Consider the following 19,822-nt stretch of genomic DNA (forward strand, 5'->3'; position numbering starts at 1 on the left):
GATGGTGGCAGCATCTGCCTGGAGGACTCCCAAGGAGAGGGGAGGGGAGAGGAGCCTGAGGGGACTCTCCCCAAGGGGGGGGTGTTCGAAAAGGGGTGAGAGGCTGCCAGCTCTGCAAGCAAGGGGTGACTAATAATAATAATAATAATAATACCTTTATTGTCATTGTACAACCTATATACAATGAAATTAAACGAACCTCTCCCCCCCAAACGCTCAATCTCTTATCGAACCACACACCACCTCGCAAGTCAATTTCGCTATGTTATTTTCCATTCTTAGACATAACTGGAATCCTAAGCAGAAATAATGTAGTTGGTTAAGGGAGCCATGGACTCAAAAAGATTGAAAACCTCTGATATAAAGCACGCCCCCCAAAAAGTGCAAGTAGATAAATAGCTACCGCTCCGGTGGGAAGGTAAATGGCGTTTCCATGTGCTGCTCTGGTTTCAGTGTTCTGTTGCGCCAGAAACGGCTTAGTCATGCTGGTCACATGACCCAGAAAAATTGTCTGCAGACAAACGCCGGCTCCCTCGGCCTTTAAAGCGAGATGAGCACCGGCAACCCCAGAGTCGTCTGCGACCGGACTTAACTGTCAGGGGTCCTTTACCTTTATTTTTAATCATTATTATTTATTGATTTTCTATGCTGCCCTCTATAAGCTTCATTTGGGAAGCTTATTCCATTTTAAAAGGATGCAGTTCTTAATTACAACATATTAATTATAGATATACATTACCACCTCCAGGTGTTTCCATATTCTCTGATAAACAAATTCAGGAACATTCAGCTATGAATCACACTTGATAACATAATGTAGTCTAATTTGATGAAAAGGTGAAAAGGTGAAAATGAACAACTCCTAAACTCTTGATCAGTTTGAACACAGAAAAGTCTCTATATTGGCCATGCTTACATGTATAATAATAATTTGGTAATTGCAAAATCAAGTCAAGGTAGCCTATGAATATAAAAAAATCTGCACCATGTATAAAGCAACCTACAATATAACTTTATAAAAACCAGCTCATAATCAAATGGCCAATACATGGGTGAATTCCATGGTAGGAATAACAAGGAAAAGGATGGAAAGCAAAACAGCCAATATCATAATTCCTTGATACAGATCTACATTTGATAGACTGTCCAGGTCTGGTCACAGCACCTTAAGAATGATGTTGTACAGCTGGGGAAAGGGCAGGAAAAGGGCAACGCCCTTTTTATTTTTAAATCACACAACCAGATTCAGGTCTTGGGACACTTAGGGGACACACTTGCCAAGATCTGTTTAGGTTTTTGTCTAGGATTGGCATGGGTGTTCTGATTCCTTCAATTCAGGCAATGTTCCTGGGTTGCTACCATAGGAGCCAACTCCTAGGGGCCAAGGTCCCTTCGCATGTGCCCCCATAAAATATTTGAGGGGGCTGGACCTTCCCAAAGTTGATGGGCATTGCCATTAAAATGGTGCGTGCAGGCACATTATGTGATCAATTATGCAGGACGGCGCTTACTTGGGTCCCCGGAATATTTTATCCAAGCAGGGTTCCTCCCCCCCCCCGTGCTTTTCCCTGGAAAACCTGCACATTACCTTTGAATTAGAGCAATTGGCAATTGCTGTTTGCTCCGATTCAGCAGTAAAGTGCAGGTTTTCCTGGACAAAGCCCCAGGACCAAACAACAACATGGCGTTTTTAAAGCCAAGACCTGTGCCAAAGGAAATCTGGATGAGCCCAAACCAAAGTGTCCCAGTGCAAGGAACAGTGCCCCTCTAATCCCTACATGAACAAACAAGAAAGATGTGCATCTTCTGGCCAGATCCAAAACATACATTTCCGTAATATACTCAAGCAAATCCACAAAGGGCCCAGGACTACAGTTCTGTTCCTGTGCATTGCATCATTATAAGACACTGGAAACTGACACCAGATTGTCATAAACGACCCAAACATTGCAGAAGTGTCCCTGACCCTGTGCTTTTCAAACGTTCTGAAGCAAAATATTCACCCCATTAAGCAACTATGTTAAACTCAATACAAATTGCTTTGGTCAGAATACTGGATAAAATCCTGATACAAAGTCAGACTGACTCAGTGTGCTTTGGCCCTCCTACACCAATACTTTCAATACTCTTGTACACGACACACCCACAAATCCCTGGACTTAGGATATTTGCAGTATCAATCTGAAGGCCATCCCTCTTCTCCACCCTGGGATGTTCAGCTGCTTTGAATGTTGCAACACTAAGAATATAAAAGCACTCGTTGACCTTCCTCAAGGCTGCAAATCTCCACGTTTGCTCTGCTTTCATCTGGCACCATCATGGAGCTGTTCGAGTGGACCCTGTTTTTACTCATCGTCTTGCTAATTGGGGTCCTTTTCTTTTCCCAAAGGAGTGATGTCTACTGCAAGATGGTGCTTTTCTATGGCTGGATTGTAGTGATGGCCATCCTAGTGCCCCCTTGGGTAGCTCTAATCAGGGGGTCTAGAGTGGAAAACTTGAAGTGAGTAGGCAGCCTTGGCTGTACCCGCATCTTTTTGGGATGGTCACATCTCTGGGAACAAGGTGGTACTCGGTACCAGGCACATCTACCTGTTCCTCTTGAAACAGGCCAGGGATGCTTGGGAACAGGATAATCATTTGAAATACTGTGTATCCCATTCTGGTTGATACCAGTCAAGAAAGTTATGGTGGAATTAGAAAAAGTGCTGGAAAGGGAACTAGGCAAGGATGCCCTTTATCTCCTTTACTCTTTATATTGGTGTTAGAGATATTAATGAATGAAATTAGAAGAGATGAGAATATAAAAGGGATTGTGATGGGGGGGGAATATAAAGTAAGAGCCTTCGCGCACAATTTGATCATCACTACTGAAAATCCCATAGAATGTATCCCAAGAGCAATAGAACGTATAAATGAATTTGGACACCTAGCTGGCTTTAAGATAAATTTTAAGCTAGTTGGAAAAATAAAGTAGCGTAACAAGAACGGCTGGAAGTCAAGTCACTTGGTGGGTGTCCGTGGCGGTAAGTGTGTAGGTATGTTGATATGTACAGTATAGGTAAGTATTATATAGAATAATGTAGGTATGTTTTATGTTATGAAAATAAAGGAGTGTGTTGTGTATGTGTATTATGTAAATGTACAGTGGTACCTCTGGTTACGTACTTAATTCATTCCGGAGGTCCGTTCTTAACCTGAAACTGTTCTTAACCTGAAGTACCACTTTAGCTAATGGGGCCTCCTGCTGCTGCTGCGCCACTGCCGCATGATTTTTGTTCTCATCCTGAAGCAAAGTTCTTAACCCCAGGTACTATTTCTGGGGTAGTGGAGTCTGTAACCTGAAGCATACGTAACCTGAAGTGTATGTAACCTGAGGTACCACTGTATATGTATGTGTTTTATATGTTAATGAAATTTTTAAAAAGAAAAAAGAAAAAGTGCTGGAAAATAAACCAAAATCATCAAGAAGCTGGAGCAGCTCTCCTGTGACGAAAGGTTACAGCATGGGGGTGCTGGACTACAGCTCCCAGAATCCCTGACCATTGGTCACACCGGCTGGGATTGATGGGATTCGGAGTCCAGCAACAAGGAAAAGCCACAGGGTCCCCATTTCTATCTTAGTCTGTGAGACACTAACAACCAGCAGCTTCATCTCTTTTATTGTATTTTGTACACAGTGTAAGCTTCCTCAGTTATTTTGCTTAGGAGGCAAGGTATGAACACGCAAATAAATGCAGTTCCTTGTCCACACTGCCTGCCTGTTTTCTGCCCCCTGCAGGATTCTTTGCTTCGTGATGCGGCAAGTCAGATATTTACTTGGCGTCAAGATCACAGTTCATGGCTCCGAGAATCTGAATACCAATGGGCCGTATATGGTTGTTGCCAACCATCAGACCATTCTCGATGTTCTGGGTATGTTGCTAGCCTGTGGCTTTCGCAATTTTTCACTGAAACGTATTTTGGAAAAGATGTGAATTTTATTAGGAGCATAATCCAGGCCGAGATTAAAGGGACGGGTGTCCTGGGGGGGGCAGGTTGGGGGGGCAGAAGGTGACACCCTGCTCTGCTTCCTGACTATGATGCAGATGAAGTGTGGGAGAAGGACAGAGAGGGTGTGCTGCAGGACCTGCTCAGTGACTCTTCATCTTCTCTCCCCCCCCCCCAGCCACTTATCTAACCCCAGCTTCCCTCAGGGCTACCCCACCTCCTTCTTCCTCATCACTGGGATATCAATAGGCCCTCACAGATACCTCCATCAACCCTCCACCATCTTAACCACAAATCTCTTCTCCCGGTCCTCCAGGGGCATAGATACCAACTCTCTGGGGTCCTGGTCCCTTCGGCCGCCCCAATAAAATATTTAGCGCCCCCCCCTTTTTCTGCAAATTTCTGCATCCCTGCCCTCATCCCTCTCTTGGGCAGCCAGGGGCCACCGTCTTTTCCTGGCTGTCCTACCATTGTTTTTTGCTATTTCCAAGCTCATCTGAGCCAGAGCAGTGGGAGAGTTAAGCGGGCAGCAGGCAGGTGAACAGACAGAAAGGTCTTGCGCAGTGGCGTAGCGTGGGGGGTGCAGGGGGGGCTGGCCGCACCGGGTGCAACATCTGGGGGTTAGGGTTAGGGGCGCAAATCCACAAGTTAGGGGGCGCAAATCCATGGGTTAGGGGGCGCAAATTACTTGCCTTGCCCCGGGCGCTGAGAACCCACGCTACGCTACTGGTCTTGCGTACAGGTAGGAGCCAAGAGGCAAGTGAGCAGTGGGGGAGTCCTGCGCCCAGTTGCATACAGCGGAGGAAGGTGCGATCTTCAGAAGTGGGGGGGGGAGAAAGCAGAGGGTGCCCCCCAATATTTTGTTCAAGTTGGCACCTATGTACCAGGGGCACTGGTTGCTCATCCTCCCATCCTGGCCCAGTCTACTGATGTTCATGGCTCTACCTGAGCCCTGTATGTCTGCAACAGGAGAGGAAGGTGGAAGCATAGGCTTTTGCCCATTGTGGCAAAATTTGTAGATCTGTTCCTGTTTCGTTCCATCTCCAGCCTCAGGGAGGGAGGAGGCAAGATAGGAGCACAGTATGCATTTGAGAGGAGGCAAGAGATGCGAGCTTACGGCTCAAAATCAAATTAGGAACATTTAATTAAATGTTCCTAAATTAGAAACATTAAAGTCATTTGGTTTTTTTAGATTCTCAATTAAGATAAATCAGATTATCCCTGATCATTGTGCTACGGAAGTAAGATGAATGCAGAGCTTTTTTTTCCAGCCGGAAGGTGTTCACCTATCAGGTAAACACCATTGCCATTCTAAGAGAACAAGGGAAGTGTTCATGGATGGCATGCCTATCTCGCTTACGAGAAGGCCAAAGTCCATAAAGATTTTACAAATCACATACTCAGGGATGCACTAGTTAAGGTCTGGAACAAATATAAATCACATCTGGAACCACAGACCCCTTGGTGGCTTTCGCCCCTAGAGGTGCATGCTGTGAAAAAACTTAATATGAGAACGAACTGGGCATCATATAGACAACTACTGGAAGAAGATCAATGAAAACTCAGAATAAAACCCTTTGAGGAGATACTACAATTTGTGACAGACAGATGGCAATACCTGCAACTAAGAAGTGTATTTAATTCAGATTTTAAAAAAGGTTTTGCAAAAGAGGATTCTATACTGAGCACCACAGTATTACAAAATAATAAGAAAACATTGGCTAAAATATATAATTTTTTATTGGATTGGGAATTGATGGATGAAGAAGTGAAAGAAACTATGGTCAAATGGGCTCAAGATGTCAGACACATGATATACTTAGAGCAATGGGAGAAATTCTGGCAAGAAGATATACTATTTACCACCTCTTATACGATTAAAGAAAATTTTGTTAAAATGTTCCACAGGTGGTATTTAACACCAGTTAAGCTGGCCAAAAGCTATAAACTGAAATCCAACCTCTGTTGGAAATGTGGCAAAGAAGCAGGAACAGCAATACACATGTTGTGGCGTTGTGAGTAGATTAAGAAATTTTGGGGAGTAATACATGAGGAATTAAAGAAAATGTTGAAAATCCCAATTGTTAAAAAACCAGAGGCATATCTCCTAGGCTTGATAGGGAAAGATATACCACAAGTGAAAAAAAGATTTTTTTCTATATGCAACTACGACAGCCAGGGTAGTGATTGCTTCTAAATGGAAATCTCAAATCTTGCCCCCCAAAAGAGGAGTGGATTTGCAAATTAAATGAATATTTAGAATTGGCAAAGCTAACCTCAATCATAAGATATCAGTCAAATCAAAAATTTAAAAAGGAATGGAAATGTTTCGAAGATTATATGTTACAATATTGTTCTAAGAAAGATATGCTAATATGACTAGAATAAAAATGTAAAGTATATCTATGAATTGGAAAAGAGAAGATATAAAAGAAACACAAAGAATGATACATTTGGAGAATGCAAAGATAAATGTGGAAATAGAGATTTAAAGAAGTCAAATTGTGGCGGAGGGAAGCTGTGGTGGTGGGGAGTATTATATGATAAGTATGTAATATTTGTTTTCAGTGTTTTTGGATTGTTTTCCATCTTTTTTTCTTCCTTTTTGTTGATGTTTTGTTTTTTCTGTATTATTTAAACAATAAACAAACATGCAAATAAGAAAAAACAGGGTGACTTCTGGCACCTCTTTTTATAGGAAATTAGCGCTGGCGAATGGCAATGTTTGGAATTCCTTTTTCCCCTACAAAAGCTGAATGCATGTCCAGGAAGGTGGGTTAGGAGCAGGGTAAATTCAGAAAGAATAATTTCTAGCCACAAAGCCTTCTCCACCTGGGGATGTCGGAATGACATGTCAGAATGCAAGTGACCCCAAAAGCCCCATTTAGAAAGTGTTTCTTTCTTTCCAAGGAATAGTGGAGGTACTTCCCGACCGCTGTGTAATTCTTTCCAAAAAGGAGTTGAAGTACATGGGCCCAATAGGCATCATCTGCTGGCTATGCAAATTCATTCTTATCGACCGCAATAATAAGCGCTCAGCCAGAGAAACCATGGATCACATCACAAGGACCCTGCTGCAGCAGAACGTGAGAGCACATGCAGAGAGGGGTCCAGCTCTGGGAGGGGAGTAGCTGGGAAAGGATGGCTGGTGGGAGAGGAGTCAAAGGGACCCTATGAGACGGCAGCAGCCCCTGGGAGGGGCCATCGCTTGGGGTGGGGGTAGAGAGCATGCTTTGCAAACACAACGGCTCCAGCTGCTGGCATCTCCAGCTGAGAAATATTAATTTAAGTAGCAGCATGTGGTGGGGAGGTTTCTGTGCCCACGCCCTTGGAGAGATCCTCACCTGGTAGAAGGAAGCTTCCTGGGCTCTGGGGTGGTGAAATATTTTGCTCTGCGCACCAGATATTTGGAAGAGGATTTTGCCAGGTGGGTGAGTAAAGAAAGGATGTGTGCCAGGCATGACTATAAGGAGAATGTGGCTTTAGAGCCATCTGCCCCAGGGAACAAAGGAGAAAGGAGTCTGCCCTGCTGAGGAACTGCAGCCGTTCCTGGGGGCAGAAGGGCATTCAGGGCAGGCATATCCTCAGTCCTGATGCAGTCTCATATTTTCTAACTGGTTTCCAGCTAGACCGTTAGCAGCTTGAGTGACAGGCCAAAATACACTGGAAAGAGTGAGGAAATAGTAACATTGCACTGTGATCTCCAAAGATGTGGTCCGTGGACACATTTTAATCTGTGGCCATTTTTCTCTGCCCGTTTCTTATGCAGCTGAGGGTCTGGGTTTACCCAGAAGGCACCAGGAACCGGACGGCCACAGTACGTCCCTTCAAGCGAGGAGTATTCAGTGTGGCTGTGAAGGCTCAGGTAAATGTGTGAATTGTGAAAAAGATATTTGTCTCATGCTGGCAGATTTCATGGGCTTCCATGAGTCAATCATGCTACATTTTTGGTGGCAAAACGTGATTCATCACTCAGGTTTACCATTCCTGAACATTTGTCACAGTTCTGATCTGAGAGACTTATCAAAATGCCTACCAAATGGAAAGTCTCTCTCTTTCCCTTTCTAACCCTAATAGCTGCGCTGGGTTTTGCTCACCAAGCTGGAGATTAGTGGGCAGGGCTAATGTCAAACAAACAATGATGGAGGCTCCCTAAAGCAAGGATAATGTTTCATACCCCTGGGCTGCTTTGGGGGTGAGAGGGAAGGGATAAGCATTAGCGGGACACTTCTGCAGTCATGAGATTTTAGGTTTCCCAAACATAATACTGCCAGGAGTGGCTGGCATGGTGCCTTGGAGCTCTTAATTTATAAACTGCAGTTGCAGAAGAGGTGGAGGAGGGCAAGGAGAAAGAACTTTGTTGATAAAGCTGGCCGTTATCTGTTTTATAGAGCCAGTGGGAGGCATTTCTTTCTGTTGGGCTCAATGCCATTATTTCAATATTTTGTGGGGGGAGGGGAGGGTGGGTTGGCCGGCCCACCCATGAGGCAAGTTGAGGTGACCACCTCAGATGGCAGGATCCACAGGGGCAGCAGATCTGGCCTCAGGGAACACATCAACCGCTTTTGTTATAACAAGAATACAAAACTGAAAAGGAATGCACTGCAGCTAAATATTATGTTCATTTTTCAGATGGTCTAATCCTTCCCCTGCCCATCCCTCTAATATTCTTAAGAGGGTCTCTTCTCCAGTCTTCAGAGAGTAGCTGGAAGTGGGGAGGCAGAAAAAGGTCCTTTCCTTCCACTCTGTAGTTTTAATCTGAAATTTTCGGCGCAGTACTGCGCCCAGAGTTCAGAAACTGCTTGCGCGAATGAAATTCCCTGTCCCAAAATGTGCCTAGAACAATGGGAGTTTCGAACCCTGGCGACATCTGCCGCCTTCTCGGTGGCCTCCTGCAATGTCGCCTCTTGTCAGATAGGAGGTGCTGCTGGTCTCCTCCAGTCCCTAGGGAAGAAATTATGTGTGCCGCCCACTGCTTCAGAGCAGGCCCCTTTGCCCTCCACAATGGCCTTTGAGTCCCACTTCACCCCTGTCAGGTAAGGTTGATTTGATTCCCCACCCTGTTCCCAATGTAGATCTTTATTCGCCCCAACCACCAGGGGTGCCAACTTGAAAAAAATATTGGGGAGGCCAGGGGACTTTGCCCAGCATAATTGATTACAAGACGAAGCACACACACACACCATTTGAATGGCAATGTCTGTCAACTTGCAGGAGGGCAGCCCCTCAAATATTTTATTGGGTGAATAAAGGACATCGGCCCCTCAAAGGTAGCTCCAATGCACCCCTCTCCTGCACCTGATCTTCACTCACCCCTTCTTCCCTGGGGGGCTGAGGGCACCAGTTGGTGGTTTGCCTCATGCGCCAAACTGTCTTGGGCCAGCTCTGGTTGGGTCAGCCCCAAATAGAACCCTTGTTCCACCTCAGGTAAGAGTCATACTCTGAAAGGCAAGACCATCCCTGTAGGTTCACCTTCCCTGTTAAAACGTTGCTTAGCGCCTTCTGGGTCTCTTAATTTCCCACTGTTTTTTGATACACAGATCCCCATAATCCCTGTTGTGACCTCCTATTATCAACAACCCCCCAACCTGAAAGAAGGCCAGAGGCCCTTTTTTTGTAGAGGTGAGTGAGTCTAAATGACAGTCTTGCTTATTTGGTTTATACACTTCAACGTGAAGTGAGAATGTATATTTTGCTTGAAAGCCTTTTCCACTCGCTTTAATTTGAATTTGAATTTGAATGCTGTATAAAAATTGCCACCTTAATCATTATATGACTTATTTCTGGGGAGGGGGGTGTTTAGCCACTCGTTTCTCCACCTCTGTACAACACTGCCATTTTGGACCTGTTCTGAAATTTATTTAAATATTATTCCTTTATATACTCATGTATAGACCACTGCTTAAGGCATAGACTTTACAAGGCAATTTCCGCATAGAATTAAGTTGCACTGTCTCTCTTTCTCTCTGTTGCTCCTTGCCACCTTCAGATAAGTGGATCATCCAGATTTTGCCCAAGATAGAAACACGAGGCCTTGGGCCAGAAGATGTCCCTGCACTTGCTGACAGCACACAGAAACTGATGCTGGATACTTTCAATGAGATCAATGGGCACATAGTTTTAGAGAAAGATACCAGAGAGTGAGGGCCTCCTTATCATGGAAGCCTGGGAGGACCCACCAACCAGGAAGCTAGACAAGAACTTTGCTTCCGTCCAACAAGACGAGGACAGAGGAAACGACTCACTCCACCCAGACCCAACTATGACCAGGGCCACCTACTGGCTCAGCTATATGACGACAGGATCCAGGCATCTCTGCAGCCCACAGGAACAACAATTCTATTTAGCAGCACTATTGAAACGTCTGATAGTTCCACTATTCAATCACTCATGCTACCTTGGGCTGAGATTCCTAGGGTTGGAAAGGCTGCTCTGATTTGTCGCCCAGCAATTCTGCAATTATTGTTAGCTCTCATTAATATATCACCTTTCCTCTAAAGAGCTCAATGTGATATATCAGATTCTTCCCTTCTCCTTTTTATCCCCACAAGAAACCTATGGTGTAGGTTAGGCTGGGAGACGGGTGACTAGCCCAAGATCAGCCAGTGAGCTTCATGACTAAGTTGGGATTTGAACCCTGGTCTTCCACATCCTAGTCCAACACCCTAACCCTTCTCCTATATTCAGGAACTGCTATTGCCCTGTAACTTCAAAGAGCAAGATGTGGAGTCCTCCTCTCTCCAGATTTTGTTCTTTCATATATGTATATGGTTTTACAATTTAATATTCAGTCAAATAACACAATATAACATTTATCATATAAAAGAGAAAAAAACCTCTCCATCACTTCCCTCAACTTTTCCTTCTGGATCTTTAAATATTTACTACTTCTGCTTAATTGTTAACTTGTTTTTATGATCTTGTATCTGAATGCTCTAAAATTCTTATCATTTTTATACCAAATTTTCATAATTACATCTTACACTCAATTACATCCGCTCTTTTGCTAATTCCTGTCCTATTATACCAAACAGAAATGCTTCTGGTTTTTTAACAAAAGTTTTCTTAAACATCTTCTTCAAATCATTATATGTCATTTACCAGGGTTTTTTTTATTACTTTAGAATTCCACCACATATGACAAAACATACCTTCTTTCTCTTTACACTTCCAGCACTTATTGGAACTCCTTGTATACATTTTTGCAACTTTAACAGGAGTTAAATACCATCGCTACATCATTTTCATATACTTCTCTTTCAAAGTTGTACAGGCAGTAAATTTTAAATCGACTTTCCATAATTTTTCCCAGTCTTTCATTTGAATGTTGTGTCCCAAATCTTGTGCCCATTTAATCATAACACATTTCACCTCTTCATCTTTGGTTTACCATTCCAACAATAAATTATACATTTTCTTCAATATAAGATTTTGTTCTTTCAAAATCCTAACAAATGGGCTCGACAGTCTTTATTTATGGACTTGACCTGAATGCATCAGGTGAACACAACTTGTTTTGAGATTTGCCACATCCAATCATCTGCCCAGATGTTGCAGCAGTCCAAGGTGCCCGAATGGCATAAGCTGGAACTTCCTGCAAGGTTAAGCCTGCTGCGCCCTCATTGGAAGATCTCTTAGCTGAGCGTGGGAGGTGGCATCTGGATTTGAACCTGAAGCAAACGGGCAGGAGATTGCCCAACTTTGCATGCCAATGGAGATTTCAGTCTGGTGCCAATGAAGTGAGTGCAAGGCGGAAAAGGCAAGTACGACCATCCCTGTTAGGGAAAGCTGTGAAACTATTCTACATATGCAGAGCAAATGTGAGAATTTAGGAAGCACATCCAGAGACTACAAAATCTGCATGTGGAATCAGTTTTTAATTGCTATAACCTGACCTGGGGCCTGCTGGTTGTTGTTGTTTAGTCGTTTAGTCGTGTCTGACTCTTCGTGACCCCATGGACCAGAGCACGCCAGGCACTCCTGTCTTCCACTGCCTCCCGCAGTTTGGTCAGACTCATGTTTGTAGCTTCGAAAACACTGTCCAACCATCTCGTCCTCTGTCGTCCCCTTCTCCTTGTGCCCTCCATCTTTCCCATCATCAGGGTCTTTTCCAGGGAGTCTTCTCTTCTCATGAGATGGCCAAAGTATTGGAGCCTCAGCTTCACGATCTGTCCTTCCAGTGAACACTCAGGGCTAATTTCCTTAAGAATGGATGCGTTTGATCTTCTTTCAGTCCATGGGACTCTCAAGAGTCTTCTCCAGCACCATAACTCAAAAGCATCAATTCTTCGGCGATCAGCCTTCTTTATGGTCCAGCTCTCACTTCCATACATCACTACTGGGAAGACCATGGCTTTAACTATACGGACCTTTGTTGGTAAGGTGATGTCCCTGCTTTTTAAGATGCTGTCTAGGTTTGCCATTGCCTTTCTCCCAAGGAGCAGGCGTCTTTTAATTTCGTGACTGCTGTCACCATCTGCAGTGATCATGGAGCCCAAGAAAATAAAATCTCTCACTGCCTCCATTTCTTCCCCTTCTATTTGCCAGGAGGTGATGGGACCAGTGGCCATGATCTTCGTTTTTTTGATGTTGAGCTTCAGACCATATTTTGCGCTCTCCTCTTCCACCCTCATTAAAAGGTTCTTTAATTCCTCCTCACTTTCTGCCATCAAGGTTGTGTCAACTGCATATCTGAGGTTGTTGATATTTCTTCCGGCGATCTTAATTCCGGCTTGGGATTCATCCAGCCCAGCCTTTCGCATGATGAATTCTGCATATAAGTTAAATAAGCAGGGGGACAATATACAGCCTTGCCTTACTCCTTTCCCAATTTTGAACCAATCAGTTGTTCCATATCCAGTTCTAACTGTAGCTTCTTGTCCCACATAGAGATTTCTCAGGAGACAGATGAGGTGATCAGGCACTCCCATTTCTTTAAGAACTTGCCATAGTTTGCTGTGGTCGACACAGTCAAAGGCTTTTGCATAGTCAATGAAGCAGAAGTAAATGTTTTTCTGGAACTCTCTAGCTTTCTCCATAATCCAGCGCATGTTTGCAATTTGGTCTCTGGTTCCTCTGCCTCTTCTAAATCCAGCTTGCACTTCTGGGAGTTCTCGGTCCACATACTGCTTAAGCCTGCCTTGTAGAATTTTAAGCATAACCTTGCTAGCGTGTGAAATGAGTGCAATTGTGCGGTAGTTGGAGCATTCTTTGGCACTTCCCTTCTTTGGGATTGGGATGTAGACTGATCTTCTCCAATCCTCTGGCCACTGCTGAGTTTTCCAAATTTGCTGGCATATTGAGTGTAGCACCTTAACAGCATAATCTTTTAAAATTTTAAATAGTTCAGCTGGAATATCATCACTTCCACTGGCCTTGTTATTAGCAATGCTTTCTAAGGCCCATTTGACTTCACTCTCCAAGATGTCTGGTTCAAGGTCAGCAACCACACTACCTGGGGTATACGAGACATCCATTTCTTTCTGGTATAGTTCCTCTGTGTATTCTTGCCACCTCTTCTTGATGTCTTCTGCTTCTGTTAGGTCCTTTCCACTTTTGTCTTTTATTATGGAAATCTTTGTACGAAATGTTCCTTTCATATCTCCAATTTTCTTGAACAGATCTCTGGTTTTTCCCATTCTATTGTTTTCCTCTATTTCTTTGCATTGCTCGTTTAAGAAGGCCTTCTTGTCTCTCCTTGCTATTCTTTGGAAATCTGCATTCAGTTTCCTGTATCTTTCACTATCTCCCTCGCATTTTGCTTGCCTTCTCTCCCCCGCTATTTGTAAGGCCTCGTTGGACAGCCACTTTGCTTTCTTGCATTTCCTTTTCATTGGGATGGTTTTAGTTGCTGCATCTTGTATAATGTTACGAGCCTCCATCCATAGTTCTTCAGGCACTCTGTCCACCAAATCTAAATCCTTAAACCTGTTCCTCACTTCCACTGTGTATTCATAAGGGATTTGACTTAGATTGTATCTTGCTGGCCCAGTGGTTTTTCCTACTTTCTTCAGTTTAAGCTTGAATTTTGCTATAAGAAGCTGATGATCTGAGCCACAGTCAGCTCCAGGTCTTGTTTTTGCTGACTGTATAGAGCTTCTCCATCCTTGGCTGCAGAGAATATAATCAATCTGATTTCGATGCTGCCCATCGATGCTGTCCATGTGTAGAGTCGTCTCTTGTGTTGTTGGAAAAGGGTGTTTGTGATTATTTTGTGCTGGTTTTGTGATGATTTTGTGCTGGTTAAGGACATGTAAACAAAGATCTATGATAATAATGGGTCACAGGTTCCCCACCTCTGATTTAAAGCCCTAAACAGCTTGATCCATTAAGGAACCTACTCCCAACATGCCTGGGATCTTGTGCCACACCTTTGTAAATGGGAAAGTCAATCAAAGCTATGAACAATGGAGAGAGGGATGTTTGTCTTTGATGCAATACAAGGAACACCCTATGACTCTGAAAGGAAATATATCTGCCCCCATTGCGTAATTGACTATTCAACCAAAGTTTCGTAGCTCTGGCCTGGAGGGCTTTTGTTGTCGTTAAAGGATTCCATATCTGTTAAGTATCCCAGTTTACTGTAGCACTGCTGACAAGAAAAATAAAAATAAAAGCAGCCAGAGAATAGTTCATGAGAAAACAATGTTTAATAACCAAGGGCAGACACCTTGAAGGGAGGTAACTCATGAAGAGGCCTCTCCACAAACACGCCTGGTGAGCTGCAAGTGGGCCAGGATAGCAAGAAAATAAGTCCAGGCAACGTTGGACATACAGCTCACACCACCAGCCACCAAATCAAGTGCCAGGAATTCTGAAATTCCATGTGACATCTCAACAAACCTGGTCAGCTGCTGCTTGGAGACTCCTGGGGCGCAGTTCGAGATCCTGACATGTTCAAGGGTGGCAAGAGGCCTGCTCGCTTAGCAACCACAAAGCAGCAGGGCAAAATGGGCCAGTGTTTTGCTGCCGGTGTTTTGGCTTCTGCTCCTTGCGTTTCTGGGCTCTCGTGTCCTTCTTGAGGCGGCTGTCCACCACTTTGAAGTGGCCCTTGACTCCAGCAGGGCGCCGGACCTTCCGCCCCGCGCCCTTTTTGGCCACAAGGTAGGTCACCTGCCGTTTCTCCTTGCCTATCCCTGCCTTCTTGTAAATGCTGTTATTGGAGTGGGAGGGAACACAGGGAAAGTGGGGAGTTACGAGCGAAAGGCTTCTCTTCGGAATCTCTCATCAAACCCAATTCTGCCACCTCTTGAGGAGAAACACCCCTACCACAGGGCCCTTGACCTGCCTGATCAACCATTTTGCTTTCACCCCTAACCTTCATTTTCAAAGGAACCCTGGCCTACTGCTCCAGAGTCTCTCATGTTTATTGAGTTGCTGTTTTACTTATTCAATTCATATCCCGCCTTTCCTGCGAAATAGGGAGGTTGCCCCGCCTCCCTGTCTTCTCCTCACAACAAGCCAGTGAGGTAAGTTTGGCTGAGAGACAGTGACTGTCCCAGCAAGCTTCATGGCTAGAATATGATGGCTAGGTTGCTTTTGGGGGCAAAGTACTGCCATCGCTTGTGCGATTTGCACTGACTGCCAATCCTCCACTGGTTCAAGATGAAGGTAGAGGCGGGAAGGGAAGAGGAAGGAAGCGGGATCAGTGGATGTGCCTTTCATTCTGCCTGGAACTTCTCTATCTGAGCTGGCTCCCTGCCTGTTACATTATGTGTGGGGAAACCCGCGTGGAGTTCCTCTCTGTGTAAAGTCTTCAAGCTGTACCTGCGCACGCCTGACAAATCTGCCCCATTGCCTTTCCCTCGTCAAAAATTATCTCCCCCCCCCCACCTCCAGTCTCCGTTGTTGTGTGTCCTGGCTGAGGGAGAAAACAGAAGACAGGGGGGTTGAAAGTACTGGCTGCAATCCTATCCCCACCTGGGAGTAAGTCCCCTTGAACTCAGAAGGGCTTGCTTCTGATTCGACATGTATAGGCTTGTAAACTGTAGCTTGTTTCAGCTGCCACATCAAGCCAGAAAATCCCATGAGAACTGCCATAAATCACACAACGAACACTTTTATAGTGCACAAATTGCTGTTTCAATATCGTGTATGGGGGGACGGATGTAGAAACAGGTCCCTGAAAAATTAAAATGAAAGGCAACCTGTCTCATGAGAAACCTGAGAACAAGGAGACCAAAACCAGCAATTTAAAAATTAATGTAATTGTAATAATAATAAACTATTGTTTATAGTTTGTCATATATCTAGCAATTCCAGAAGATGCTGCTTCCCAGTCAGTGTTATAGTCTTTCAACCATTGCAAATGGATTTGGACTTTCAGCTTTTTCTTCATCACTTAGCCTTAGCCAAGGAGCAGTTTTATATTTGCACATCGGACTAGATTCAAGTAATGAAACCTGCTAGCAGAAGCCTGTGCAGGACTTCCACTAGTGCAATGAGTTCCCCCTCCCGTCTCTTTCCCCTGTCCCTCAAGTTGGCTAGGAGGCAGGGGGTAGGAAGTGTGTGGAAGTTAAAGAAGGGGAATTGTTCCTTCTGGAAAGCTGAAATGCTCACACTGACAAAACTACTACCATAGCAAAGGTAAGGTAAAAGGTAATGGACCCCTGGACGATTAAGTCCAGTCAAAGGCGACCATGGGGGTGCAGTGCTCATCTTGCTTCAGGCCAAGGGGGCCACCCACCACAGCGGTAACTATTTATCTACTTGCTTGCATTGGTGTGCTTTCGAACTGCTAGGTTGGCAGAAGCTGGGGCAGAGCAAGGGAGCTCACTCTGTTGTGGGGATTTGAACCGCCGACCTACTGATTGGCAAGCCCAAGAGGCTGAGTGGTTTAGACCACAGTGGTACCTGCGTCCCTACTACCATAGCACTATGTTGACAGGGGCTCTATGCCTTAATACAGATATTGGATTCCCAACTCCCATAAATCCTAACCAACATGGCCAATAGTTAGGGATGCTGGCAGTTGTAGTTTAGCAACATCAGGAGGGCTATGCCCTGTCATGGAGATATTAAAAGGCGGAGAGAAAAAGCTGGCCATCCTTGAAGCCCAATTTAAATATGTGTATGTGTAAGTGTTTGATTATGACTTACCTCCAAAGGTTTTGAAATGTAGCAGGTATCAGATTGAAATGAAATGCATGCAATTGGAGCACATTAGCGTAGCCTGCATCCCAGGACTCAGTAAGCCACTGTGACCAGATTGCAAAGTTCTTCATAGGTAAAAAATATCACTCACATCTGTTCCAATTTGGACACCACATTAGCAGTAGTTTCAGATGTACTTTCTGGTTTGTATGAGGATGTGGACAGGATAAAGTATTCAGGGCAATCACCTGCACACTTGACCCTCACCCATCAGATGATTATGCTGGCCAAGCGCAGTGTTTAATCCTTCTATTAGTGCCTTTGAAAATGAAGGGAGGGGTTCGAATTGTGCTTCAGAGGATGGATTACCAGGTTTAGAATTTTTATTCTACAGCAGAAATTGGCCAGTGTCGTCATTCACTTTCAAAAATGGTAGCAGCTTGGGGAGGGTGCTGAGAGACAAGAGGGCATGGATGGGAGTAGGAGTTTAACTCTTTCCTCCCTGTGCTACTGTCTGACATATTTTTCCTCTCAAACAGCCATCATTCCCATGGGCATAGTAGCTTCGCCAGTGGCGAAGGATGTTTCGTTGCAACGATATCATGGGAAGGAAGAGTTAAACTCCCCTTTCTGTCATGTCGACGTCCTCATCAGGCTCTTACCACCACACTGCTGTTTTTTTTAAAAAAGAAAAGGACGAGGACATTTAATGGCAAGCACACCTGTAATGGGTTTGAGTTACTCGTGCGTAAACTGTCCCCGTTAGGGAGCTTAATTGCCTGGGTTAAACCGTCCTGACTGCACAGCCCATCTCAGCGTGGCTGCCTCAGTCGCTAGCAGAATCTGTCTGTGGCCGTTTCTTAAACCTTTTCCAGCATAAAAGCTGTTTGACTCCCAGTCGTCTCCGCCTCTCACTGCGCGGGAGTCTTTTGCGCAGGGAGGGCGTGGGTAGTGGAGGACCAGTGCTCTCCTCACTGATGTCCAGGGAAGAATCCTGGAGCTCTCCCTCCGCTTCCCCCATTTGCCCTCCTGGATCCATGGTGTTACGCCGATTTCCTTCCCCCTCTACCAAGCTGCGTCTCCCCCTGGTGCTGGTACCTTCTCCTGCAGAATCGGGGAGCCTCTCCTTCGCCTTTCGCTCTGATGTCAGTTCCCTGACATCCACCTCCCCTCCAGGACCCCCTCCACCCCCGGCCCGACCTGTGGAATCGATTTCTCTCTCTTCTTCGGCCGACGAGACGGGGAAACCCCGGAAGGAACTGTCACCATCCTCAGTGGATTCGAAACCCGCTTCCCACCTGCTTTGATTCCTACCAACGGCGTGGCCCTCCCAGTCCGATTCTTCCTCCCCCCAAACCTCTCCTCCTTCTCCCTCGGATTCTGAAAACCCCTCGAAACTCTCTTCGTCATCTGTGGTTCCAAATTGCTCCTCCCAGAATCTCTCTAAGGGTTTGGGCTTGTCCGGGAACCGGCGGTGGAATACCTCCACCAGATACCTGTCATCGATGGCTTCCGCTGGAACCCACGTGTCTTCTGACCTGGGCTCCCCTTCCCAAGCCACCCAGTACTCCACCTGGCGCCCTCGCCACCTCGAATCAAGTATTTCCGTGGCCGAGTGGTGGTGTTCCCTTTCTTCTACCTGCGGTTGTGGGGTGACTTCTACCTCTCGCCCCGGGAATTCCCGCCCCTCCCTGTGTGGTGAGAGCAAGGACCTGTGGAACACCGGGTGTATTTTCATGCTGTCGGGCAACTTGAGCTTGAATACCACGGGGTTTACCTGTTGTGTTACCTCAAATGGCCCCAGCCGTCGGGGCTGCAACTTCTTGCACCCCCCTTTAAAAGGTAACCCTTGGGTGGACAACCATACCTGGTCCCCCACCCGTATGGTTTCCCCTTCCCTGCGGTGCTTGTCTGCCTGCCTCTTGTAAGCTGCCTTGGCCCGCTCCAAGTTCATCTTAAGTTGCTGGTGCAGGGCCTCCATTTCTTCCACAAACTGCTGTCCAAAGTGACCAGCGGTGGGGTTGTCGTGGAGTTGTTTGAGTACCTTTTCCCTTAGGGTCTCCCCCGGTACGTACATCGCCCCTCTATAGTACAACACCCCTTCTTTCTCCTCAAACCCTTCTTGGGCCCCTCTCCCATTTTGGAGTTCCCTGATTTTAGTTCGTGTGAACTCATCGTTCCTAGTAAGCCCGGCCAGTTCTCGTTTCCCCACTAAAGTTCCCCCACACACCCATCGGTCCTCAGGGATAACATGTCGTGTCTCCGGTGGCCCCTCTCCTTCGAAGTACTCCGGCTTCCGCGAGAGAGCGTCCGCTCTCACATTTTCCTCTCCGGGCACATACTGGATTTCGAAAGAAAATTTGGAGAACTCCTGCTCCCATCGAATCTGTCTCTGGTTGAGTACTCGTGCAGTCCTCCAGTACTCTAGGTTCTTGTGATCGGTGCACACCTGGATTCTGTGTTGCGCTCCTATCAGTAGATGACGCCAACGACGAAAGGCAGCATAGATCGCGAGCAGTTCTTGGTCATACACGGTATAGTTTTGCTCCGACTTGCTCAGCTTCCTCGAGAAAAAGGCACATGGTTTCCATTCCTGCTTGCTCCTCCCTGGCTGCAAGAGGACCGCCCCTATGGCTCTGTCTGACGCATCGGTCTCTAGCCTCAGGTTTCTCCAAGTCTACGTGCAGTAGTTGCTCTTCCGACGCGAACTCCTTCTTCAGTCTTTCAAAGGATTGCTGGGCTT

The 19,822-nt window shown here is 45.6% G+C and overlaps 1 protein-coding gene across 3 annotated transcripts; it reads left to right on the forward strand.

The window, feature by feature from the left end:
* Positions 1 to 1,963: 1,963 nt before the first annotated feature.
* LOC308571255 (1-acyl-sn-glycerol-3-phosphate acyltransferase alpha-like) lies at positions 1,964 to 14,616 on the forward strand. Of its 3 annotated transcripts, none has more exons than XM_081166849.1 (6): positions 1,964 to 2,500; positions 3,779 to 3,912; positions 6,904 to 7,073; positions 7,757 to 7,852; positions 9,528 to 9,609; positions 9,977 to 14,616. In XM_081166849.1, the coding sequence occupies exons 1-6, from the start codon at positions 2,319 to 2,321 to the stop codon at positions 10,129 to 10,131; spliced, it is 819 nt and encodes a 272-aa protein (XP_081022975.1). In that variant the 5' UTR covers positions 1,964 to 2,318; the 3' UTR covers positions 10,132 to 14,616. The 3 variants fall into 3 exon arrangements, with proteins under 3 accessions (XP_081022975.1, XP_081022976.1, XP_081022974.1); XM_081166850.1 differs by having other exon boundaries at positions 1,990 to 2,500; positions 6,898 to 7,073; positions 11,431 to 14,616; XM_081166848.1 differs by having other exon boundaries at positions 2,204 to 2,500; positions 6,898 to 7,073.
* The last annotated feature ends 5,206 nt before the right edge of the window (positions 14,617 to 19,822 follow it).

This window comes from Podarcis bocagei (genome assembly GCF_964188305.1).
Source record: "Podarcis bocagei genome assembly, chromosome: 13".
NCBI lineage: Eukaryota > Metazoa > Chordata > Lepidosauria > Squamata > Lacertidae > Podarcis > Podarcis bocagei.

What these genes read in the sequence shown, in the direction of transcription:
- LOC308571255 (XM_081166848.1), top strand. Translation starts at nt 2,319, where the DNA reads ATGGAGCTGTTCGAGTGGACCCTGTTTTTACTCATCGTCTTGCTAATT. An exon ending in TCTAGAGTGGAAAACTTGAA is followed by an intron (nt 2,501 to 3,778) that starts GTGAGTAGGCAG and finishes TGCCCCCTGCAG; the next exon opens with GATTCTTTGCTTCGTGATGC. An exon ending in GGACCCTGCTGCAGCAGAAC is followed by an intron (nt 7,074 to 7,756) that starts GTGAGAGCACAT and finishes TTTCTTATGCAG; the next exon opens with CTGAGGGTCTGGGTTTACCC.